The following is a 25,671-nucleotide window of genomic DNA, read 5'->3' as shown; positions in this document are numbered from 1 at the left end:
GATGTTGATGATGTTGTTGATGATGTTGATGATGTTGTTGATGATGTTGATGTTGTTGATGTTGTTTTTGTTGATGTTGTTGATGATGTTGTTGTTGTTGTTGATGATGATGTTGATGTTGTTGATGATGTTGTTGATGTTGTTGATGTTGTTGATGATGTTGTTGTTGATGATGTTGTTGATGTTGTGATGTTGTTGATGATGTTGTTGTTGATGATGTTGTTGTTGTTGTTTTCTCACAGCTGGAGGTCCCCGCCCTGAAACCTTTTCAGCGTCTTCCTCCTCATCGCCGGCGACATCATTGACGAGAACTCGGCCACCTCCACCCCCCCGTACAGCCGAACCAGATGGTACAGTCTAACAACACACCAAACACCCCCGTTCATAAACACCAGATGGTACAGTCCAACAACACACCAAACACCCCCGTCCATAAACACCAGATGGTACAGTCCAACAACACACCAACACCCCCGTTCATAAAGATCAGATGGTACAGTTCAACAATACACCAACACCCCCGTTCATAAACACCAGATGGTACAGTCCAACAACACACCAACACCCCCATTCATAAACACCAGATGGTACAGTCTAACAACACAACACCCCCGTTCATAAACACCAGATGGTACACTCTAACAACACACCAACACAGTGTATGGTGGTGGTAACGGTGGTAGTGGTGGTATTGGTGGTAATAGCAGTGGTAGCGTTGGTAGTGGTGGTAATGGTGGCGAGGGTAGTGGTGGTTGTGGTGGTGGTAGTAGTGGTGGTGGTAGTAGTGGTGGTGGTGGTTGTAGTGGTGGTGGTGGTTGTGGTGGTGTAAGTAGTAGTGGTGGTTGTGGTGGTGGTAGTGGTTGTGGTGTTAGTAGTGGTGGTGGTAGTGGTGGTAGAAGTGGTGGTTGTGGTGGTAGTGGTTGTGTTAGTATTGGTGGTGGTCGTGGTGGTGGTGGTAGTGATGGTGGTAGTGGTGGTGGTTGTAGTGGTAGTATGGGTTGTGGTGTTAGTAGTGGTGGTAGTGGTGGTGGTTGTGGTGGTAGTGGTGGTAGTGGTGGTAGTGGTGGTGTTAGTAGTGGTGGTGTTAGTAGTAGTGGTGGTTGTGGTGGTGGTGGTGGTGCTAGTGGTGGTGGTGCTAGTGGTGGTGGTTGTGGTGGTAGTGGTGGTGGGTAGTGTTGGTAGTGCTGGTGGTGGTGTTGGTAGTGGTGGTGATGTTGGTAGTGGTGGTGGTGGTTGTGGTGGTAGTGGTGGTGTTAGTAGTGGTGGTAGTGGTGGTGGTAGTAGTGGTGTTAGTAGTGGTGGTGGTGTTGGTAGTGGTGGTGGTAGTGGTGGTGGTAGTGGTAGTGGTGGTGTTAGTAGTGGTGGTAGTGGTGGTGGTAGTGGTGGTGGTAGTAGTGGTGGTGGTAGTGGTGGTGTTAGTAGTGGTGGTGGTAGTGGTGGTTGTGGTGGTAGTGGTGGTGGTAGTGGTGGTGTTAGTAGTGGTGGTGGTTGTGGTGGTAGTGGTGGTGGTAGTAGTGGTGGTGGTAGTGGTGGTGTTAGTAGTGGTGGTGGTAGTGGTGGTTGTGGTGGTAGTGGTGGTAGTAGTGTGGTGGTGGTAGTGGTGGTGTTAGTAGTGGTGGTGTTAGTAATGGTGGTCTTGGTTGTGGTGGTGGTTGTAGTGGTGGTGGTAGTGGCGGTGTTAGTAGTGGTGGTGTTAGTAGTGGTGGTGGTTGTAGTGATGGTGGTAGTGGTGGTGGTTGTAGTAGTGGTGTTAGTAGTGGTGTTAGTAGTAGTGGTGGTTGTGGTGGTGGTGGTGCTAGTGGTGGTGGTGCTAGTGGTGGTGGTTGTGGTGGTAGTGGTGGTGGGTAGTGGTGGTAGTGCTGGTGGTGGTGTTGGTAGTGGTGGTGATGTTGGTAGTGGTGGTGGTGGTTGTGGTGGTAGTGGTGGTGTTAGTAGTGGTGGTAGTGGTGGTGGTAGTAGTGGTGTTAGTAGTGGTGGTGGTGTTGGTAGTGGTGGTGGTAGTGGTGGTGGTAGTGGTAGTGGTGGTGTTAGTAGTGGTGGTAGTGGTGGTGGTAGTGGTGGTGGTAGTAGTGGTGGTGGTAGTGGTGGTGTTAGTAGTGGTGGTGGTAGTGGTGGTTGTGGTGGTAGTGGTGGTGGTAGTGGTGGTGTTAGTAGTGGTGGTGGTTGTGGTGGTAGTGGTGGTGGTAGTAGTGGTGGTGGTAGTGGTGGTGTTAGTAGTGGTGGTGGTAGTGGTGGTGGTAGTGGTGGTGGTAGTAGTGGTGGTGGTAGTGGTGGTGTTAGTAGTGGTGGTGTTAGTAATGGTGGTCTTGGTTGTGGTGGTGGTTGTAGTGGTGGTGGTAGTGGCGGTGTTAGTAGTGGTGGTGTTAGTAGTGGTGGTGGTTGTAGTGATGGTGGTAGTGGTGGTGGTTGTAGTGGTGGTGGTAGTGGTGGTAGTGGTGGTGTTAGTAGTGGTGGTGGTAGTGGTGGTTGTGGTGGTAGTTGTGGTGGTAGTGGTGGTGTTAGTAGTGGTGGTGTTAGTAATGGTGGTCTTGGTTGTGGTGGTGGTTGTAGTGGTGGTGGTAGTGGCGGTGTTAGTAGTGGTGGTGTTAGTAGTGGTGGTGGTTGTAGTGGTGGTGGTAGTGGTGGTGGTTGTAGTGGTGGTGGTAGTGTTAGTAGTGGTGGTGTTAGTGGTGGTGGTAGTGGTGGTGGTGGTGGTAGTGGTGGTGGTTGTGGTGGTAGTGGTGGTGGTTGTGGTGGTTGTGGTGGTAGTGGTGGTTGTGGTGGTAGTGGTGGTGTTAGTAGTGGTGGTGTTAGTGGTGGTGGTAGTGGTGGTAGTGGTGGTGTTAGTAGTGGTAGTGGTGGTTGTGGTGGTAGTGGTGGTGGTAGTGGTGGTGTTAGTAGTGGTGGTGGTTGTGGTGGTAGTGGTGGTGGTTGTGGTGGTAGTGGTGGTTGTGGTGGTAGTGGTGGTGTTAGTAGTGGTGGTGTTAGTGGTGGTGGTGGTAGTGGTGGTGTTAGTAGTGGTGGTGGTGGTTGTGGTGGTAGTGGTGGTGTTAGTAGTGGTGGTAGTGGTGGTGTTAGTAGTGGTGGTGTTAGTGGTGGTGGTGGTAGTAGTGGTGTTAGTAGTGGTGGTAGTTGTGGTGGTAGTGGTGGTGTTAGTAGTGGTGGTGGTTGTGGTGGTAGTGGTGGTGGTAGTAGTGGTGGTGGTAGTGGTGGTGTTAGTAGTGGTGGTGGTATTGGTGGTTGTGGTGGTAGTGGTGGTTGTGGTGGTAGTTGTGGTGTTAGTAGTGGTGTTAGTAGTGGTGGTGTTAGTAGTGGTGGTGGTGGTTGTGGTGGTGGTTGTAGTGGTGGTTGTAGTGGTGGTGGTAGTGGTGGTGTTAGTGGTGGTGGTGTTAGTAGTGGTGGTGGTTGTAGTAGTGGTGTTAGTAGTGGTGTTAGTAGTAGTGGTGGTTGTGGTGGTGGTGGTGGTGGTGCTAGTGGTGGTGGTGCTAGTGGTGGTGGTTGTGGTGGTAGTGGTGGTGGGTAGTGGTGGTAGTGCTGGTGGTGGTGTTGGTAGTGGTGGTGATGTTGGTAGTGGTGGTGGTGGTTGTGGTGGTAGTGGTGGTGTTAGTAGTGGTGGTAGTGGTGGTGGTAGTAGTGGTGTTAGTAGTGGTGGTGGTGTTGGTAGTGGTGGTGGTAGTGGTGGTGGTAGTGGTAGTGGTGGTGTTAGTAGTGGTGGTAGTGGTGGTGGTAGTGGTGGTGGTAGTAGTGGTGGTGGTAGTGGTGGTGTTAGTAGTGGTGGTGGTAGTGGTGGTTGTGGTGGTAGTGGTGGTGGTAGTGGTGGTGTTAGTAGTGGTGGTGGTTGTGGTGGTAGTGGTGGTGGTAGTAGTGGTGGTGGTAGTGGTGGTGTTAGTAGTGGTGGTGGTAGTGGTGGTGGTAGTGGTGGTGGTAGTAGTGGTGGTGGTAGTGGTGGTGTTAGTAGTGGTGGTGTTAGTAATGGTGGTCTTGGTTGTGGTGGTGGTTGTAGTGGTGGTGGTAGTGGCGGTGTTAGTAGTGGTGGTGTTAGTAGTGGTGGTGGTTGTAGTGATGGTGGTAGTGGTGGTGGTTGTAGTGGTGGTGGTAGTGGTGGTAGTGGTGGTGTTAGTAGTGGTGGTGGTAGTGGTGGTTGTGGTGGTAGTTGTGGTGGTAGTGGTGGTGTTAGTAGTGGTGGTGTTAGTAATGGTGGTCTTGGTTGTGGTGGTGGTTGTAGTGGTGGTGGTAGTGGCGGTGTTAGTAGTGGTGGTGTTAGTAGTGGTGGTGGTTGTAGTGGTGGTGGTAGTGGTGGTGGTTGTAGTGGTGGTGGTAGTGTTAGTAGTGGTGGTGTTAGTGGTGGTGGTAGTGGTGGTGGTGGTGGTAGTGGTGGTGGTTGTGGTGGTAGTGGTGGTGGTTGTGGTGGTTGTGGTGGTAGTGGTGGTTGTGGTGGTAGTGGTGGTGTTAGTAGTGGTGGTGTTAGTGGTGGTGGTAGTGGTGGTAGTGGTGGTGTTAGTAGTGGTAGTGGTGGTTGTGGTGGTAGTGGTGGTGGTAGTGGTGGTGTTAGTAGTGGTGGTGGTTGTGGTGGTAGTGGTGGTGGTTGTGGTGGTAGTGGTGGTTGTGGTGGTAGTGGTGGTGTTAGTAGTGGTGGTGTTAGTGGTGGTGGTGGTAGTGGTGGTGTTAGTAGTGGTGGTGGTGGTTGTGGTGGTAGTGGTGGTGTTAGTAGTGGTGGTAGTGGTGGTGTTAGTAGTGGTGGTGTTAGTGGTGGTGGTGGTAGTAGTGGTGTTAGTAGTGGTGGTAGTTGTGGTGGTAGTGGTGGTGTTAGTAGTGGTGGTGGTTGTGGTGGTAGTGGTGGTGGTAGTAGTGGTGGTGGTAGTGGTGGTGTTAGTAGTGGTGGTGGTATTGGTGGTTGTGGTGGTAGTGGTGGTTGTGGTGGTAGTTGTGGTGTTAGTAGTGGTGTTAGTAGTGGTGGTGTTAGTAGTGGTGGTGGTGGTTGTGGTGGTGGTTGTAGTGGTGGTTGTAGTGGTGGTGGTAGTGGTGGTGTTAGTGGTGGTGGTGTTAGTAGTGGTGGTGGTTGTAGTGGTGGTGGTGGAAGTGGTGGTGGTTGTAGTGGTGGTGGTAGTGGTGGTAGTGGTGGTGTTAGTAGTGGTGGTTGTGGTGGTAGTGGTGGTGTTAGTAGTGGTGGTGGTTGTGGTGGTTGTGGTGGTAGTGGTGGTTGTGGTGGTAGTGGTGGTGTTAGTAGTGGTGGTGTTAGTGGTGGTGGTAGTGGTGTTAGTAGTGGTAGTGGTGGTTGTGGAGTAGTGGTAGTGGTGGTTGTGGTGGTGGTAGTGGTGGTGTCAGTAGTGGTGGTGGTTGTGGTGGTGGTTGTGGTGGTTGTAGTGGTGGTGGTTGTGGTGGTAGTGGTGGTGTTAGTAGTTGTTGTGGTGGTTGTGGTGGTTGTGGTGGTGGTGGTGTTAGTAGTGGTGTTAGTAGTGGTGTTAGTAGTGGTGTTAGTAGTGGTGTTAGTAGTGGTGGTGGTAGTGGTGGTGTTAGTAGTGGTGTTAGTAGTGGTGTTAGTAGTGGTGGTGGTAGTGGTGGTAGTGGTGGTGTTAGTAGTGGTGTTAGTAGTGGTGTTAGTAGTGGTGGTGGTAGTGGTGGTAGTGGTGGTGTTAGTAGTGGTGGTTGTGGTGGTAGTTGTGGTGGTTGTGGTGGTGGTGGTGTTAGTAGTGGTGTTAGTGGTGGTGTTAGTAGTGGTGTTAGTAGTGGTGTTAGTAGTGGTGTTAGTAGTGGTGGTGGTAGTGGTGGTGTTAGTAGTGGTGTTAGTAGTGGTGTTAGTAGTGGTGGTGGTAGTGGTGTTAGTAGTGGTGTTAGTAGTGGTGGTAGTGGTGGTGTTAGTAGTGGTGTTAGTAGTGGTGGTGGTAGTGGTGGTGTTAGTAGTGGTGTTAGTAGTGGTGTTAGTAGTGGTGGTGGTAGTGGTGGTGTTAGTAGTGGTGTTAGTAGTGGTGGTGGTGGTAGTAGTGGTGTTAGTAGTGGTGTTAGTAGTGGTGGTAGTGGTGGTTGTGGTGGTAGGTGTGGTGTTAGTGGTGGTTGTGGTGGTGGTGGTGGTGGTGGTAGTGGTGGTGGTGTGGTAGTAGTGGTGTGTTAGTGGTGGTGTTGTGGTGGTGGTGTAGTAGTGTGGTTGGTGGTGGTGGTGGTGTGTGGTGGTGGTGGTGGTTTGAGTGGTGGTGAGTGTGGTGGTGGTGGTGGTGGTGGTGGTGTAGTGTGGTGGTAGTGGTGGTGTTAGTAGTGGTCGTAGTGGTGGTTGTGGTGGTGTTAGTAGTGGTGGTGGTTGTAGTGGTGGTGGTTGTGGTGGTAGTGGTGGTTGTGGTGGTAGTAGTGGTGGTGTCAGTAGTGGTGGTGGTGGTTGTGGTGGTGGTTGTAGTGGTGGTGGTTGTGGTGGTAGTGGTGGTGTTAGTAGTGGTTGTGGTAGTGGTGGTGGTTGTGGTGGTAGTGGTGTTAGTGGTGGTGTTAGTAGTGGTGTTAGTAGTGGTGTTAGTAGTGGTGTTAGTAGTGGTGTTAGTAGTGGTGTTAGTAGTGGTGTTAGTAGTGGTGGTGGTAGTGGTGGTAGTGGTGGTGTTAGTAGTGGTGTTAGTAGTGGTGTTAGTAGTGGTGGTGGTAGTGGTGGTAGTGGTGGTGTTAGTGGTGGTTGTGGTGGTGGTTGTGGTGGTAGTGGTGGTAGTAGTGGTGTTAGTAGTGGTGGTGTTAGTAGTGGTGTTAGTAGTGGTGGTGTTAGTAGTGGTGATAGTGGTGGTGTTAGTAGTGGTGGTGATAGTGGTGGTGTTAGTAGTGGTGGTGTTAGTAGTGGTGTTAGTAGTGGTGGTGTTAGTGGTGGTAGTTGTGGTGGTGGTAGTGATAGTGATGGTGGTAGTGGTGGTAGTGGTAGTGGTGGTAGTGTTAGTAGTGGTGGTGGTAGTGGTGTTAGTAGTGGTGTTAGTAGTGGTGGTGGTAGTGGTGGTGTTAGTAGTGGTGTTAGTAGTGGTGTTAGTAGTGGTGGTGGTAGTGGTGTTAGTAGTGGTGTTAGTAGTGGTGTTAGTAGTGGTGTTAGTAGTGGTGGTAGTGGTGGTGTTAGTAGTGGTGGTTGTAGTAGTGGTGGTAGTGGTGGTTGTGGTGGTTGTGGTGGTAGTTGTAGTAGTGGTGGTTGTGGTGGTGTTAGTGGTGGTGTTAGTGGTGGTGTTAGTAGTGGTGTTAGTAGTGGTGGTAGTGGTGGTGTTAGTGGTGGTTGTGGTGGTAGCGGTTGTGGTGGTGGTTGTAGTGTCGTCAACCTGTGAGCGGCCTGTCTGGTGTTGGTGAAGCAGAGAATCTTGCGGAAGCGAAGGTGGAGGGCAAAGTGCAGCACGGCGAGAGGCCTCAGCTTGAGACTCACGGGGACGTAGTACTCCTGGAAAGACACGGAGACACGGGGACACGGGGACACGGGGACACGGGGACACGGAGACACGGGGACACGGGGACACGGAGACACGGGGACAGGGAGACACGGAGACGTAGTACTCCTGGAAAGACACGGAGACACGGAGACACGGGGACACGGGGACAGGGGGACACGGGGACACGGGGACACGGGGACACGGGGACACGGAGACACGGGGACGTAGTACTCCTGGAAAGACACGGAGACACGGAGACACGGGGACACGGAGACACGGAGACACGGGGACACGGGGACACGGGGACACGGGGACGTAGTACTCCTGGAAAGACACGGAGACACGGAGACACGGAGACACGGAGACAGGGAGACACGGGGACAGGGGGACACGGGGACACGGGGACACGGGGACAGGGGGACACGGGGACACGGGGACACGGGGACACGGGGACACGGGGACACGGAGACAGGGAGACACGGGGACAGGGAGACACTGAGACGTAGTACTCCTGGGGAGACACGGAGACACGGAGACGTAGTACTCCTGGAAAGACACGGAGACACGGGGACACGGGGACACGGGGACAGGGAGACACGGGGACAGGGAGACACGGAGACACTGAGACGTAGTACTCCTGGAAAGACACGGAGACACGGGGACACGGGGACACGGGGACACGGGGACACGGGGACACTGAGACACGGGGACACGGAGACACGGGGACACGGGGACACGGAGACACGGGGACACGGGGACACGGAGACGTAGTACTCCTGGAAAGACACGGAGACACGGGGACACGGAGACACGGGGACACGGAGACACGGGGACACGGGGACACGGGGACACGGAGACGTAGTACTCCTGGAAAGACACGGAGACACGGGGACACGGAGACACGGAGACACGGGGACACGGAGACACGGAGACGTAGTACTCCTGGAAAGACACGGAGACACGGAGACACGGAGACGTAGTACTCCTGGAAAGACACGGAGACACGGGGACACGGGGACACGGGGACACGGAGACACGGAGACACGGGGACACGGGGACACGGGGACACGGGGACACGGGGACACGGAGACACGGGGACAGGGAGACGTAGTACTCCTGGAAAGACACGGAGACACGGGGACACGGGGACAGGGAGACGTAGTACTCCTGGAAAGACACGGAGACACGGAGACACGGGGACACGGAGACACGGGGACAGGGAGACACGGGGACAGGGAGACACGGAGACGTAGTACTCCTGGAAAGACACGGGGACACGGGGACACGGGGACACGGGGACACGGGGACACGGGGACACGGGGACGTAGTACTCCTGGAAAGACACGGAGACACGGGGACACGGGGACACGGGGACACGGAGACACGGGGACAGGGAGACACGGAGACACGGGGACACGGGGACACGGGGACACGGGGACACGGGGACACGGGGACGTAGTACTCCTGGAAAGACACGGAGACACGGGGACACGGGGACACGGAGACACGGGGACACGGGGACACGGAGACACGGGGACACGGGGACACGGGGACACGGGGACACGGGGACACGGGGACGTAGTACTCCTGGAAAGACACGGAGACACGGGGACACGGGGACACGGGGACACGGGGACAGGGAGACACGGGGACACGGAGACACGGGGACGTAGTACTCCTGGAAAGACACGGAGACACGGGGACACGGGGACACGGGGGACAGGGAGACACGGAGACACGGGGACACTGAGACACGGGGACACGGAGACACGGGGACGTAGTACTCCTGGAAAGACACGGAGACACGGGGACACGGGGACACGGGGACACGGAGACACGGGGACACGGGGACACGGAGACGTAGTACTCCTGGAAAGACACGGAGACACGGGGACACGGAGACACGGAGACACGGAGACACGGGGACACGGGGACACGGAGACACGGGGACACGGGGACACGGAGACGTAGTACTCCTGGAAAGACACGGAGACACGGGGACACGGGGACACGGAGACACGGGGACAGGGAGACACGGAGACGTAGTACTCCTGGAAAGACACGGAGACACGGGGACACGGGGACACGGGGACACGGAGACACGGGGACAGGGAGACACGGAGACGTAGTACTCCTGGAAAGACACGGAGACACGGGGACACGGGGACACGGAGACACGGGGACAGGGAGACACTGAGACGTAGTACTCCTGGAAAGACACGGAGACACGGGGACACGGAGACACGGAGACACGGAGACACGGGGACAGGGAGACACGGAGACGTAGTACTCCTGGAAAGACACGGAGACACGGGGACACGGGGACACGGGGACACGGAGACACGGGGACAGGGAGACACGGAGACGTAGTACTCCTGGAAAGACACGGAGACACGGGGACACGGGGACACGGAGACACGGGGACAGGGAGACACTGAGACGTAGTACTCCTGGAAAGACACGGAGACACGGGGACACGGAGACACGGAGACACGGAGACACGGGGACAGGGAGACACTGAGACGTAGTACTCCTGGAAAGACACGGAGACACGGGGACACGGGGACACGGGGACACGGAGACACGGGGACACGGAGACACGGGGACACGGAGACGTAGTACTCCTGGAAAGACACGGAGACACGGGGACACGGGGACACGGAGACAGGGAGACGTAGTACTCCTGGAAAGACACGGAGACACGGGGACACGGGGACACGGAGACAGGGGGACACGGGGACACGGAGACACGGAGACACGGGGACACTGAGACACGGAGACGTAGTACTCCTGGGGAGACACGGAGACACGGGGACACGGAGACACGGAGACACGGAGACACGGAGACACTGAGACGTAGTACTCCTGGAAAGACACGGAGACACGGGGACACGGGGACACGGAGACACGGAGACACGGAGACACGGAGACACGGAGACGTAGTACTCCTGGGGAGACACGGAGACACGGGGACACGGGGACACGGAGACAGGGGGACACGGGGACACGGAGACACGGGGACACGGAGACACGGAGACGTAGTACTCCTGGGGAGACACGGAGACACGGGGACACGGGGACACGGGGACACGGAGACACGGAGACGTAGTACTCCTGGGGAGACACGGAGACACGGGGACACTGAGACACGGAGACACGGAGACACGGGGACACGGAGACACGGAGACACGGAGACACGGAGACACGGAGACACGGAGACACTGTACTCCTGGGGAGACACGGAGACACGGGGACACGGAGACACGGAGACACGGAGACGTAGTACTCCTGGGGAGACACGGGGACACGGGGACACGGAGACACTGAGACACTGAGACAGGGAGACACTGGGACACTGAGACACTGAGACAGAGAGACACTGGGATAGTGAGACACTGAGATACGGAGACACTGAGACAGGGAGACACTGGGACACTGAGACAGGGAGACAGAGAGACACGGGGACACGGAGACAGGGAGACACTGAGAAACTGAGACAGGGAGACGTAGTACTCCTGGGGAGACACGGAGACACGGGGACACTGAGACACGGAGACACTGAGACGTAGTACTCCTGGAAAGACACGGAGACACGGGGACACGGGGACACTGAGACACGGAGACACTGAGACGTAGTACTCCTGGAAAGACACGGAGACACGGGGACACGGGGACACGGAGACACGGAGACACTGAGACGTAGTACTCCTGGAAAGACACGGAGACACTGTACTCCTGGGGAGACACGGAGACACGGGGACACGGGGGACACTGAGACACGGGGACGTAGTACTCCTGGAAAGACACGGAGACACGGGGACACGGGGGACACTGAGACACGGGGACGTAGTACTCCTGGAAAGACACGGAGACACGGGGACACGGGGGACACTGAGACACGGGGACGTAGTACTCCTGGAAAGACACGGAGACACGGGGACACGGGGGACACTGAGACACGGGGACGTAGTACTCCTGGAAAGACACGGAGACACGGGGACACGGGGGACACTGAGACACGGGGACGTAGTACTCCTGGAAAGACACGGAGACACGGGGACACGGGGACACGGGGACACGGAGACACGGAGACACGGAGACACGGAGACGTAGTACTCCTGGAAAGACACGGAGACACGGGGACACGGGGACACGGGGACACGGAGACACGGAGACACGGAGACGTAGTACTCCTGGGGAGACACGGAGACACGGGGACACTGAGACAGGGGGACACGGGGACACGGAGACACTGAGACAGGCAGACACTGAAACACTGGGACAGGGAGACAGTGAGACAGTGAGACACTGGGACACTGAGACACTGAGACAGAGAGACACTGAGACAGGGAGACAGGGAGACACTGAGACAGGGAGACAGAGAGACACTGAGACAGGGAGACAGGGAGACACTGAGACAGGGAGACAGGGAGACACTGAGACACTGTACTCCTGGGGAGACATGGGGACACTGAGACACTGAGACAGGGAGACACTGGGACACTGAGACAGGGAGACACGGGGACACGGAGACACTGAGACACTGAGACAGGGAGACACTGGGACACTGAGACAGGGAGACACGGGGACACGGAGACACTGAGACACTGAGACAGGGAGACACGGGGACACGGAGACACTGAGACACTGAGACAGGGAGACACTGGGACACTGGGACAGGGAGACACTGAGACACTGGGACACTGAGACACTGGGACAGGGAGACACTGGGACACTGGGACACTGAGACACTGAGACAGGGAGACACTGGGACACTGAGATACGGAGACACTGAGACAGGGAGACACTGGGACACTGAGACACTGAGACAGAGAGACACTGAGACACTGGAACAGGGAGACACTGGGACACTGGGACACTGGGACACTGAGACACTGAGACAGGGAGACACGGGGACACGGGGACACTGGGACACTGGGACACTGAGACACTGAGACACTGAGACACTGGGACACGGGGACACTGAAACACGGAGACACTGAGACAGGAAGACACTGAGACACTGAGACAGGGAGACACGGGGACACGGGGACACTGGGACACTGGGACACTGAGACACTGAGACACTGGGACACTGAGACACTGGGACACTGAAACACTGAGACACTGAGACACTGGGACACTGAGACAGGGAGACACTGGGACACTGAGACAGGGAGAAGAGAGACACTGAAACACTGAGACACTGAGACACTGGGACAGGGAGACACTGGGACACTGGGACACTGGGACACTGAGACACTGAGACACTGAGACAGGGAGACACTGAGACAGGGAGACACTGAGACAGGAAGACACTGAGACACTGAGACAGGGAGACAGAGAGACACTGAGACACTGGGACACTGAGACACTGGGACACGGAGACACTGAGACACTGAGACAGGGAGACACTGAGATACGGAGACACTGAGACAGGGAGACACTGGGACACTGAGACAGGGAGAAGAGAGACACTGAAACACTGAGACACTGAGACACTGGGACAGGGAGACACTGGGACACTGAGACACTGAGACACTGAGACAGGGAGACACTGAGACACGGAGACACTGAGACACTGAGACAGGGAGACAGGGAGACAGAGAGACACTGAGACACTGAGACACTGGGACACGGAGACAGTGAGACACTGGGACACTGAGACACTGGGACACTGGGACAGTGAGACACTGGGACACTGGGACACTGAGACACTGAGACACTGAGACACGGAGACACTGAGACACGGAGACAGTGAGACACTGGGACACTGAGACACTGGGACACTGGGACAGGGAGACACTGAGACAGGGAGACACTGAGACACTGAGACAGAGAGACACTGGGACACTGAGACACTGGGACACTGGGACAGGGAGACACTGAGACAGGGAGACACTGAGACACTGAGACAGAGAGACACTGTACTCCCGGGGAGACAGAGAGACACTGAGAGACAGGGAGACAGAGAGACAGGGAGGCAGAGAGACACTGAGACAGAGAGACAGAGAGACAGGGAGACAGACAGACACTGAGACACGGAGACAGAGAGACAGAGAGAGAGACAGAGAGACACGGAGACAGAGAGACAGAGAGACAGAGAGACAGAGAGAGAGACAGAGAGACACGGAGACAGGGAGACAGAGAGACACGGAGACAGGGAGACAGAGAGACACTGAGACAGGGAGACACTGAGACAGAGAGACAGGGAGACACTGAGACACTGAGACAGAGAGACACTGGGACACTGAGACACTGGGACACTGAGACACTGGGACACTGAGACACTGGGACACTGAGACAGGGAGACACGGAGACAGAGAGACACTGAGACAGAGAGACACGGAGACAGAGAGACAGAGAGACACGGAGACAGACAGACAGAGAGACAGAGAGACACTGAGACAGAGAGACACTGAGACAAAGAGACACTGAGACAGAGAGACACTGAGACAGAGAGACACTGAGACAGAGAGACACTGAGACAGAGAGACAGAGAGACAGAGAGACACTGAGACACGGAGACACGAAGACAGACAGAGAGACACGGAGACACTGAGACAGAGAGACACTGAGACAAAGAGACACTGAGACAGAGAGACACTGAGACAGGGAGACACTGAGACACTGAGACAGAGAGACACTGAGACAGGGAGACAGAGAGACACGGAGACAGAGAGACACGGAGACAGATAGACACTGGGACACGGAGACACTGAGACAGGGAGACAGGGAGACACTGGGACACGGAGACACTGAGACAGGGAGACACGGAGACACTGAGACAGGGAGACAGAGAGACACGGAGACAGAGAGACAGGGAGACACGGAGACACTGAGACAGGGAGACAGAGAGACACGGAGACAGAGAGACAGGGAGACACGGAGACAGACAGACAGAGAGACACTGAGACAGAGAGACATGGAGACAGAGAGACAGGGAGACACTGAGACACTGGGACACTGGGACACTGAGACACTGAGACACTGAGACAGGGAGACACGGAGACACTGAGACAGAGAGACACTGAGACAGAGAGACACTGAGACACTGAGACAGAGAGACACGGAGACACGGAGACACTGAGACAGGGAGACACTGAGACAGGGAGACACTGAGACAGAGAGACAGGGAGACACTGAGACACTGAGACAGAGAGACAGGGAGACACTGAGACAGAGAGACACTGAGACCCTGAGACAGAGAGACACTGAGACAGAGAGACACTGAGACACTGAGACACTGGGACACTGGGACACTGAGACACTGAGACACTGAGACAGACAGACAGAGAGACAGAGAGACACTGAGACAGAGAGACAGAGAGACACTGAGACAGAGAGACAGAGAGACACTGTACTCCCGGGGAGACAGAGAGACACTGAGAGACAGGGAGACAGAGAGACAGGGAGACAGAGTGACACTGAGACAGAGAGACACTGAGACACTGAGACACAGAGACACGGAGACACGGCGACAGACAGACAGAGAGACACTGAGACAGACAGAGAGACACTGAGACACTGAGACAGAGAGACACGGAGACACGAAGACAGACAGAGAGACACGGAGACAGAGAGACAGGGAGACACGGAGACAGAGAGACACGAAGACAGACAGAGACAGACAGAGAGACACTGAGACACTGAGACACGGAGACACGAAGACAGACAGAGACAGACAGAGAGACACTGAGACAGGGAGACACTGAGACAGGGAGACACTGAGACAGAGAGACACTGAGACACGGAGACACGGAGACACGAAGACAGACAGAGACAGACAGAGAGACACTGAGACACTGAGACACGGAGACACGAAGACAGACAGAGACAGACAGAGAGACACTGAGACAGGGAGACACTGAGACAGGGAGACACTGAGACAGGGAGACACTGAGACAGGGAGACACTGGGACACGGAGACAGACAGACAGAGAGACACTGGGACACTGAGACAGAGAGACAGAGAGACAGAGAGACAGACAGAGAGACAGAGAGACACTGTACTCCCTTACCCCCCCACCACCACCCACCCCCCCCCCACTCACGGTGAGCGACTCTGGGAAGCTGAAGAGGCCCTCCCCCCCGCACCGCTCCCCCCCCTGCAGGACGCCCCCCCCCACACCTCGCCCCCCCCGGGGAGTTTGTGGGGGGCCGTCCCCCCCCTCCCCCTCCCCCTCCCCCCCGCTGATGGCGGAGAAGAGGAGGGGCTGGAAGAGGCCCAGGGCCTGCAGGGCCTCGGGGCTGTGGGTGAGGGTGGCAGAGAGCAACAGCTTCTGTAGGGGGGCTCGGGGGGGCCACGATCTGGGGGGGGGGGGTGAGAGAGAGGGGTGGGTGGGGGGGGAGGGGTTAGAGAGGGGTGGGTGGGGTGAGGGGTTAGAGTGGGGTGGGTGGGGGGGTAAGAGAGGGGTGGGTGGGGGGGAGGGGAAGGGGTGGGGGCGAGGGAGTGGGTGGGAGGGGTGGGGGTAAGAGAGGGGTGGGGGAGATGTGAGGAGGATATGCGGGGAGACACGGGGGGAGACAGTGACACACGGAGACACGGGGGGAGACACGGGGGGAGACAGTGACACACGGAGACACGGGGCGAGACAGTGACACACGGAGACACGGGGGAGACACGGGGGGAGACACGGGGGAGACACGGGGGGAGACACGGGGGGAGACAGTGACACACGGAGACACGGGGGGAGACACGGGGGGAGACAGTGACACACGGAGACACGGGGGGAGACACGGGGGGAGACAGTGACACACGGAGACACGGGGGGAGACACGGGGGGAGACACGGGGGGAGACACGGGGGGAGACACGGGGGGAGACAGTGACACACGGAGACACAGGGGGAGACACGGGGGGAGACACGGGGGGAGACACGGGGGGAGACAGTGACACACGGAGACACGGGGGGAGACACGGGGGGAGACACGGGGGGAGACACGGGGGGAGACAGTGACACACGGAGACACAGGGGGAGACACGGGGGGAGACAGTGACACACGGAGACACGGGGGGAGACACGGGGGGAGACACGGGGGGAGACACGGGGGGAGACAGTGACACACGGAGACACAGGGGGAGACACGGGGGGAGACACGGGGGGAGACACGGGGGGAGACAGTGACACACGGAGACACAGGGGGAGACACGGGGGGAGACAGTGACACACGGAGACACGGGGGGAGACACGGGGGGAGGCACGGGGGGAGACACGGGGGGAGACAGTGACACACGGAGACACAGGGGGAGACACGGGGGGAGACACGGGGGGAGACACGGGGGGAGACAGTGACACACGGAGACACAGGGGGAGACACGGGGGGAGACAGTGACACACGGAGACACGGGGGGAGACACGGGGGGAGACAGTGACACACGGAGACACGGGGGGAGACACGGGGGGAGACACGGGGGGAGACACGGGGGGAGACAGTGACACACGGAGACACGGGGGGAGACACGGGGGGAGACAGTGACACACGGAGACACGGGGGGAGACACGGGGGGAGATACGGGGGGAGACACGGGGGGAGACAGTGACACACGGAGACACGGGGGGAGACACGGGGGGAGACAGTGACACACGGAGACACAGGGGGAGACACGGGGGGAGACAGTGACACACGGAGACACGGGGGGAGACACGGGGGGAGACAGTGACACACGGAGACACAGGGGGAGACACGGGGGGAGACACGGGGGAGACACGGGAGGAGACAGTGACACACGGAGACACGGGGGGAGACACGGGGGGAGACACGGGGGAGACACGGGGGGAGACAGTAACACACGGAGACACGGGGGGAGACACGGGGGGGAGACACGGGGGGAGACACGGGGGAGACACGGGGGGAGACAGTGACACACGGAGACACGGGGGGAGACACAGGGGGAGACACGGGGGGAGACACGGGGGGAGACAGTGACACACGGAGACACGGGGGGAGACACAGGGGGAGACACGGGGGGAGACACGGGGGGAGACACGGGGGAGACACGGGGGGAGACAGTGACACACGGAGACACGGGGGGAGACACGGGGGGAGACAGTGACACACGGAGACACGGGGGGAGACACGGGGGAGACACGGGGGGAGACACGGGGGGAGACACGGGGGAGACACGGGGGGAGACAGTGACACACGGAGACATGGGGGGAGACACGGGGGGAGACACGGGGGGAGACACGGGGGGAGACAGTGACACACGGAGACACGGGGGGAGACAGTGACACACGGAGACATGGGGGGGACCCCCAGCCACCTTCCCCCCCTCCCCCCTCACCCCCCGGGCTGAGTGGTGACCCCAGGTGCCGCCCTGCCGCACAGCATGCTGGGAGGAGCCGCCCCCATGGCGGCCCGCGTGACCTGGCTCAGCCAATCCTGGCTCAGGGAGTCCATCATGCGGTCTGCCTCGTCCACCACCTGGGCAGAGACGTGGGGGGGGTGGTCATGTGACGGGGGTAGTGCGGTTGTGTGGTGGTAGTGTGGTCGTAGTAGTAGTAGTGTAGTAGTAGTAGTAGTGTAGTAGTAGTGGTAGTAGTAGTGGTAGTAGTAGTGTAGCAGTAGTGTAGCAGTAGTGGTAGTAGTAGTGTAGTAGTAGTGTAGCAGTAGTGGTAGTAGTAGTGTAGTAGTAGTGGTAGTAGTAGTGTTAGTGTAGTGTAGCAGTAGTGGTAGTAGTAGTGTAGTAGTAGTGGTAGTAGTAGTGTAGTGGTAGTAGTAGTGGTAGTAGTAGTAGTGTAGTAGTAGTGTAGTAGTAGTAGTGTAATAGTGTAACAGTAGTGGTAGTAGTAGTGTAGTAGTAGTTTATCAGTAGTGTAGTAGTAGTTTATCAGTAGTGTAGTAGTAGTGGTAGTAGTAGTGTGGTAGTAGTTTATCAGTAGTGTAGTAGTGTAATAGTGTAGTAGTAGTGTAATAGTGTAGTAGTAGTGGTAGTAGTAGTGTAGTAATGTAGTAGTAGTGGTAGTAGTAGTGTAGTAGTAGTGGTAGTAGTAGTGTAGTAGTGGTATAAGTAGTGTAGTAGTTGTAGTGGTAGTAGTAGTGTAGTAGTAGTGTAATAGTGTAGTAGTAGTGGTAGTAGTAGTATAGTAGAGTAATAGTGTAGTAGTAGTGTAGTAGAAGTAGTGTAATAGTGTAGCAGTAGTTTATTAGTAGTAGTGGTAGTAGCAGTGTAATAGTGGTAGTAGTAGTGTACTAGTGGGAGTAGTAGTGTAGTAATGTAGTATTAGTGGTAGTAATAGTGTAATAGTGTAGTAGTAGTGGTAGTTGTAGTGTAGTGGTAATGTAATAGTGTAGTAGTAGTGGTAGTAGCAGTGTAGTAGTAGTAGTGTAGTAGTAGTAGTTTATCAGTAGCGTAGTAGTAGTGTAGTACTATAGTAGTATTATAGTAGTATAGTACTATAGTAGTAGTATAGTACTATAGTAGTAGTGTAGTACTATAGTAGTAGTAGTGTAGTACTATAGTAGTAGTGTAGTACGATAGTAGTAATAGTATAGTACTATAGTAGTAGTGTAGTACTATAGTAGTAGTGTAGTACTATAGTAGTAGTGTAATACTATAGTAGTAGTGTAGTACTATAGTAGTAGTGTAGTACTATAGTAGTGTAGTACTATAGTAGTAGTATAGTACTATAGTAGTAGTATAGTACTATAGTAGTAGTGTAGTACTATAGTAGCACTATAGTAGTAGTGGAGTACTATAGTAGTGTAATACTATAGTAGTATAGTACTATAGTAGTACTATAGTAATAGTATAGTACTATAGTAGTACTATAGTAATAGTATAGTACTATAGTAGTGGTGTTGTTACCAGAAAACGCAGGTGTGCGAGTGAGACTCCGGGTGTCCGTGCCAGGTGGTCTAGTACTATAGTAGTAATGTAGTACTATAGTAGTAGTATAGTACTATAGTAGTATTATAGTATTATACTACTATAGTAGTAGTATAGTACTATAGTAGTATAGTACTATAGTAGTGGTGTTGTTACCAGAAAACGCAGGTGTGCGAGTGAGACTCCGGGTGTCCGTGCCAGGTGGTCTAGTACTATAGTAGTAGTATAGTACTATAGTAGCAGTGTAGTACTATAGTAGTACTATAGTACTACTATAGTAGTACTGTAGTAGTAGTGTAGTACTATAGTAGTAGTGTAGTACTATACTCGTAGTATAGTACTATAGTAGTAGTGTAGTACTATAGTAGTAGTGTAGTACTATAGTAGTAGTAGTGTAGTACTATAGTAGTAGTGTAGTACTATAGTAGTAGTGTAGTACTATAGTAGTAGTGTAATACTATAGTAGTAGTGTAGTACTATAGTAGTATTGTGGTACTATAGTAGTAGTGTAGTACTATAGTAGTAGTATAGTACTATAGTAGTAGTGTAGTACTATAGTAGTAGTGTAGTACTATAGTAGTAGTGTAGTACTATACTCGTAGTATAGTACTATAGTAGTAATAGTATAGTACTATAGTAGTAGTGTAGTACTATAGTAGTAGTATAGTACTATAGTAGTGTAGTACTATAGTAGTAGTGTAGTACAATAGTAGTGTAGTACAATAGTAGTGTACTACTATAGTAGTGTAGTACTATAGTAGTAGTATAGTACTATAGTAGTGTAGTACTATAGTAGTAGTGTAGTACTATAGTAATAGTACTATAGTAGTAGTATAGTACTATAGTCGTAGTCTAATACTATAGTAGTAGTGTAGTACTATAGTAGTAGTACTATAGTAGTAGTGTAGTACTATAGTAGTAGTATAGTACTATAGTATTATAGTAGTAGTGTAGTACTATAGTAGTAGTATGGTACTATAGTAGCAGTGTAGTACTATAGTAGTAGTGCAGTACTATAGTAGTGTAGTACTATAGTAGCAGTGTAGTACTATAGTAGTAGTATAGTAGTAGTATAGTACTATAGTAGTACTATAGTAGTAGTGTAGTACTATAGTAGTAGTGTAGTACTATAGTAGTGTAGTACTATAGTAGTAGTATAGTACTATAGTAGTAGTATAGTACTATAGTAGTAGTGTAGTACTATAGTAGCACTATAGTAGTAGTGGAGTACTATAGTAGTGTAATACTATAGTAGTATAGTACTATAGTAGTACTATAGTAATAGTATAGTACTATAGTAGTACTATAGTAATAGTATAGTACTATAGTAGTGGTGTTGTTACCAGAAAACGCAGGTGTGCGAGTGAGACTCCGGGTGTCTGTGCCAGGTGGTCTAGTACTATAGTAGTAATGTAGTACTATAGTAGTAGTATAGTACTATAGTAGTACTATAGTATTATACTACTATAGTAGTAGTATAGTACTATAGTAGTATAGTACTATAGTAGTGGTGTTGTTACCAGAAAACGCAGGTGTGCGAGTGAGACTTCGGGTGTCCGTGCCAGGTGTAATACTATAGTAGTAGTATAGTACTATAGTAGTAGTGTAGTACTATAGTAGTACTATAGTACTACTATAGTAGTACTGTAGTAGTAGTGTAGTACTATAGTAGTGGTGTAGTACTATAGTAGTAGTATAGTACTATAGTAGTACTGTAGTAGTATAGTACTATAGTAGTGGTGTAGTACTATAGTAGTAGTATAGTACTATAGTAGTACTATAGTAATAGTATAGTACTATAGTAGTGGTGTTGTTACCAGAAAACGCAGGTGTGCGAGTGAGACTCCGGGTGTCCGTGCCAGGTGGTGTAGTACTATAGTAGTAGTATAGTACTATAATAGTACTATACTAGTACTATAGTAATAGTATATAGTAATAGTATAGTACTATAGTAGTGGTGTTGTTACCAGAAAACGCAGGTGTGCGAGTGAGACTCCGGGTGTCCGTGCCAGGTGGTGTAGTACTATAGTAGTAGTGTAGTACTATAGTAGTAGTATAGTACTATAGTAGTAGTATAGTACTATAGTAGTGTTGTTGTTACCAGAAAACGCAGGTGTGCGAGTGAGACTCCGGGTGTCCGTGCCAGGTGGTCTAGTACTATAGTAGTAGTGTGGTACTATAGTAGTAGTGTAGTACTATAGTAGTAGTGTAGTACTATAGTAGTAGTATAGTACTATAGTAGTGTAGTACTATAGTAGTAGTGTAGTACAATAGTAGTGTAGTACTATAGTAGTGTAGTACTATAGTAGTAGTATAGTACTATAGTAGTGTAGTACTATAGTAGTAGTGTAGTACTATAGTAATAGTACTATAGTAGTGTAGTACTATAGTAGTAGTATAGTACTATAGTAGTATAGTACTATAGTCGTAGTCTAGTACTATAGTAGTAGTACTATAGTAGTAGTGTAGTACTATAGTAGTAGTATAGTACTATAGTAGTAGTATAGTACTATAGTAGTACTATAGTAGTATAGTACTATAGTAGTAGTGTAGTACTATAGTAGTAGTATGGTACTATAGTAGCAGTGTAGTACTATAGTAGTAGTGTAGTACTATAGTAGTGTAGTACTATAGTAGCAGTGTAGTACTATAGTAGTACTATAGTAGTAGTGTAGTACTATAGTAGTAGTGTAGTACTATAGTAGTGTAGTACTATAGTAGTAGTATAGTACTATAGTAGTAGTATAGTACTATAGTAGTAGTGTAGTACTATAGTAGCACTATAGTAGTAGTGGAGTACTATAGTAGTGTAATACTATAGTAGTATAGTACTATAGTAGTACTATAGTAATAGTATAGTACTATAGTAGTACTATAGTAATAGTATAGTACTATAGTAGTGGTGTTGTTACCAGAAAACGCAGGTGTGCGAGTGAGACTCCGGGTGTCCGTGCCAGGTGGTCTAGTACTATAGTAGTAATGTAGTACTATAGTAGTAGTATAGTACTATAGTAGTATTATAGTATTATACTACTATAGTAGTAGTATAGTACTATAGTAGTATAGTACTATAGTAGTGGTGTTGTTACCAGAAAACGCAGGTGTGCGAGTGAGACTCCGGGTGTCCGTGCCAGGTGGTCTAGTACTATAGTAGTAGTATAGTACTATAGTAGCAGTGTAGTACTATAGTAGTACTATAGTACTACTATAGTAGTACTGTAGTAGTAGTGTAGTACTATAGTAGTGGTGTAGTACTATAGTAGTAGTATAGTACTATAGTAGTATTATAGTATTATACTACTATAGTAGTAGTATAGTACTATAGTAGTATAGTACTATAGTAGTGGTGTTGTTACCAGAAAACGCAGGTGTGCGAGTGAGACTCCGGGTGTCCGTGCCAGGTGGTCTAGTACTATAGTAGTAGTATAGTACTATAGTAGTAGTATAGTACTATAGTAGTACTATAGTAGTACTATAGTACTACTATAGTAGTGGTGTTGTTACCAGAAAACGCAGGTGTGCGAGTGAGACTCCGGGTGTCCGTGCCAGGTGGTCTAGTACTATAGTAGTAGTGTAGTACTATAGTAGTAGTATAGTACTATAGTAGTAGTATAGTACTATAGTAGTGGTGTTGTTACCAGAAAACGCAGGTGTGCGAGTGAGACTCCGGGTGTCCGTGCCAGGTGGTGTAGTACTATAGTAGTAGTGTAGTACTATAGTATATAGTAATAGTATAGTACTATAGTAGTGGTGTTGTTACCAGAAAACGCAGGTGTGCGAGTGAGACTCCGGGTGTCCGTGCCAGGTGGTGTAGTACTATAGTAGTAGTGTAGTACTATAGTAGTATAGTACTATAGTAGTGGTGTTGTTACCAGAAAACGCAGGTGTGCGAGTGAGACTCCGGGTGTCCGTGCCAGGTGGTGTAGTACTATAGTAGTAGTGTAGTACTACTATAGTAGTAGTATAGTAGTACTATAGTAATAGTATAGTACTATAGTAGTGGTGTTGTTACCAGAAAACGCAGGTGTGCGAGTGAGACTCCGGGTGTCCGTGCCAGGTGGTGTAGTACTATAGTAGTAGTATAGTACTATAGTAGTAGTATCGTACTATACTAGTAGTATAGTACTATAGTAGTGGTGTTGTTACCAGAAAACGCAGGTGTGCGAGTGAGACTCCGGGTGTCCGTGCCAGGTGGTGTAGTACTATAGTAGTAGTATAGTACTATAGTAGTAGTATAGTACTATACTAGTATTATAGTACTATAGTAGTGGTGTTGTTACCAGAAAACGCAGGTGTGCGAGTGAGACTCCGGGTGTCCGTGCCAGGTGGTCTAGTACTATAGTAGTAGTATAGTACTATAGTAGTAGTATAGTACTATAGTAGTACTATAGTACTACTATAGTAGTAGTATAGTACTATAGTAGTAGTATAGTACTATAGTAGTGGTGTTGTTACCAGAAAACGCAGGTGTGCGAGTGAGACTCCGGGTGTCCGTGCCAGGTGGTGTAGTACTATAGTAGTAGTGTAGTACTATAGTAGTAGTATAGTACTATAGTAGTAGTGTAGTACTATAGTAGTGGTGTTGTTACCAGAAAACGCAGGTGTGCGAGTGAGACTCCGGGTGTCCGTGCCAGGTGGTGTAGTACTATAGTAGTAGTATAGTACTATAGTAGTGGTGTTGTTACCAGAAAACGCAGGTGTGCGAGTGAGACTCCGGGTGTCCGTGCCAGGTGGTGTAGTACTATAGTAGTAGTATAGTACTATAGTAGTGGTGTTGTTACCAGAAAACGCAGGTGTGCGAGTGAGACTCCGGGTGTCCGTGCCAGGTGGTGTAGTACTATAGTAGTAGTATAGTACTATAGTAGTGGTGTTGTTACCAGAAAACGCAGGTGTGCGAGTGAGACTCCGGGTGTCCGTGCCAGGTGGTGTAGTACTATAGTAGTAGTATAGTACTATAGTAGTGGTGTTGTTACCAGAAAACGCAGGTGTGCGAGTGAGACTCCGGGTGTCCGTGCCAGGTGGTGTAGTACTATAGTAGTAGTATAGTACTATAGTAATAGTATAGTACTATAGTAATAGTATATAGTAATAGTATAGTACTATAGTAGTGGTGTTGTTACCAGAAAACGCAGGTGTGCGAGTGAGACTCCGGGTGTCCGTGCCAGGTGGTGTAGTACTATAGTAGTAGTATAGTACTATAGTAGTGGTGTTGTTACCAGAAAACGCAGGTGTGCGAGTGAGACTCCGGGTGTCCGTGCCAGGTGGTGTAGTACTATAGTAGTAGTATAGTACTATAGTAGTGGTGTTGTTACCAGAAAACGCAGGTGTGCGAGTGAGACTCCGGGTGTCCGTGCCAGGTGGTGTAGTACTATAGTAGTAGTATAGTACTATAGTAGTGGTGTTGTTACCAGAAAACGCAGGTGTGCGAGTGAGACTCCGGGTGTCCGTGCCAGGTGGTGTAGTACTATAGTAGTAGTATAGTACTATAGTAGTGGTGTTGTTACCAGAAAACGCAGGTGTGCGAGTGAGACTCCGGGTGTCCGTGCCAGGTGGTGTAGTACTATAGTAGTAGTATAGTACTATAGTAGTGGTGTTGTTACCAGAAAACGCAGGTGTGCGAGTGAGACTCCGGGTGTCCGTGCCAGGTGGTGTAGTACTATAGTAGTAGTATAGTACTATAGTAGTGGTGTTGTTACCAGAAAACGCAGGTGTGCGAGTGAGACTCCGGGTGTCCGTGCCAGGTGGTGTAGTACTATAGTAGTAGTATAGTACTATAGTAGTGGTGTTGTTACCAGAAAACGCAGGTGTGCGAGTGAGACTCCGGGTGTCCGTGCCAGGTGGTGTAGTACTATAGTAGTAGTATAGTACTATAGTAGTGGTGTTGTTACCAGAAAACGCAGGTGTGCGAGTGAGACTCCGGGTGTCCGTGCCAGGTGGTGTAGTACTATAGTAGTAGTATAGTACTATAGTAGTGGTGTTGTTACCAGAAAACGCAGGTGTGCGAGTGAGACTCCGGGTGTCCGTGCCAGGTGGTGTAGTACTATAGTAGTAGTGTAGTACTATAGTAGTAGTATAGTACTATAGTATAGTACTATAGTAGTGGTGTTGTTACCAGAAAACGCAGGTGTGCGAGTGAGACTCCGGGTGTCCGTGCCAGGTGGTGTAGTACTATAGTAGTAGTATAGTACTATAGTAGTGGTGTTGTTACCAGAAAACGCAGGTGTGCGAGTGAGACTCCGGGTGTCCGTGCCAGGTGGTGTAGTACTATAGTAGTAGTATAGTACTATAGTAGTGGTGTTGTTACCAGAAAACGCAGGTGTGCGAGTGAGACTCCGGGTGTCCGTGCCAGGTGGTGTAGTACTATAGTAGTAGTATAGTACTATAGTAGTGGTGTTGTTACCAGAAAACGCAGGTGTGCGAGTGAGACTCCGGGTGTCCGTGCCAGGTGGTGTAGTACTATAGTAGTAGTATAGTACTATAGTAGTGGTGT

The 25,671-nt window shown here is 51.7% G+C and overlaps 1 protein-coding gene across 4 annotated transcripts in view; it reads right to left on the bottom strand.

Moving 5' to 3' along the window:
• Positions 1-206: 206 nt before the first annotated feature.
• Positions 207-25,671, bottom strand: part of DDX51 (DEAD-box helicase 51) — an 82,355-nt gene continuing 56,890 nt past the window's right edge. For 3 of the 4 annotated variants that reach the window (XM_076057714.1, XM_076057713.1, XM_076057715.1), the window contains exons 10-13: positions 17,637-17,776; positions 15,404-15,659; positions 7,245-7,360; positions 207-357 (exon numbers count right to left, since the gene is read on the bottom strand). In XM_076057714.1, the coding sequence (XP_075913829.1) occupies positions 237-357; positions 7,245-7,360; positions 15,404-15,659; positions 17,637-17,776 (633 nt within the window). In that variant the 3' untranslated portion in view covers positions 207-236. Of the gene's footprint in view, positions 358-509; positions 595-7,244; positions 7,361-15,403; positions 15,660-17,636; positions 17,777-25,671 lie in introns of those variants that run through there. The other variant, XM_076057716.1, reaches the window with a different exon arrangement.

Source organism: Petromyzon marinus, chromosome 84 (genome assembly GCF_048934315.1).
Source record: "Petromyzon marinus isolate PM22_M1 ecotype Great Lakes invasive population chromosome 84, UKy_Petmar_22M1.pri1.0, whole genome shotgun sequence".
Lineage (NCBI taxonomy): Eukaryota > Metazoa > Chordata > Hyperoartia > Petromyzontiformes > Petromyzontidae > Petromyzon > Petromyzon marinus.
The sequence above is the reverse complement of the archived record's forward strand: the minus strand, read 5'-3'. Positions and strand labels throughout refer to the sequence as shown.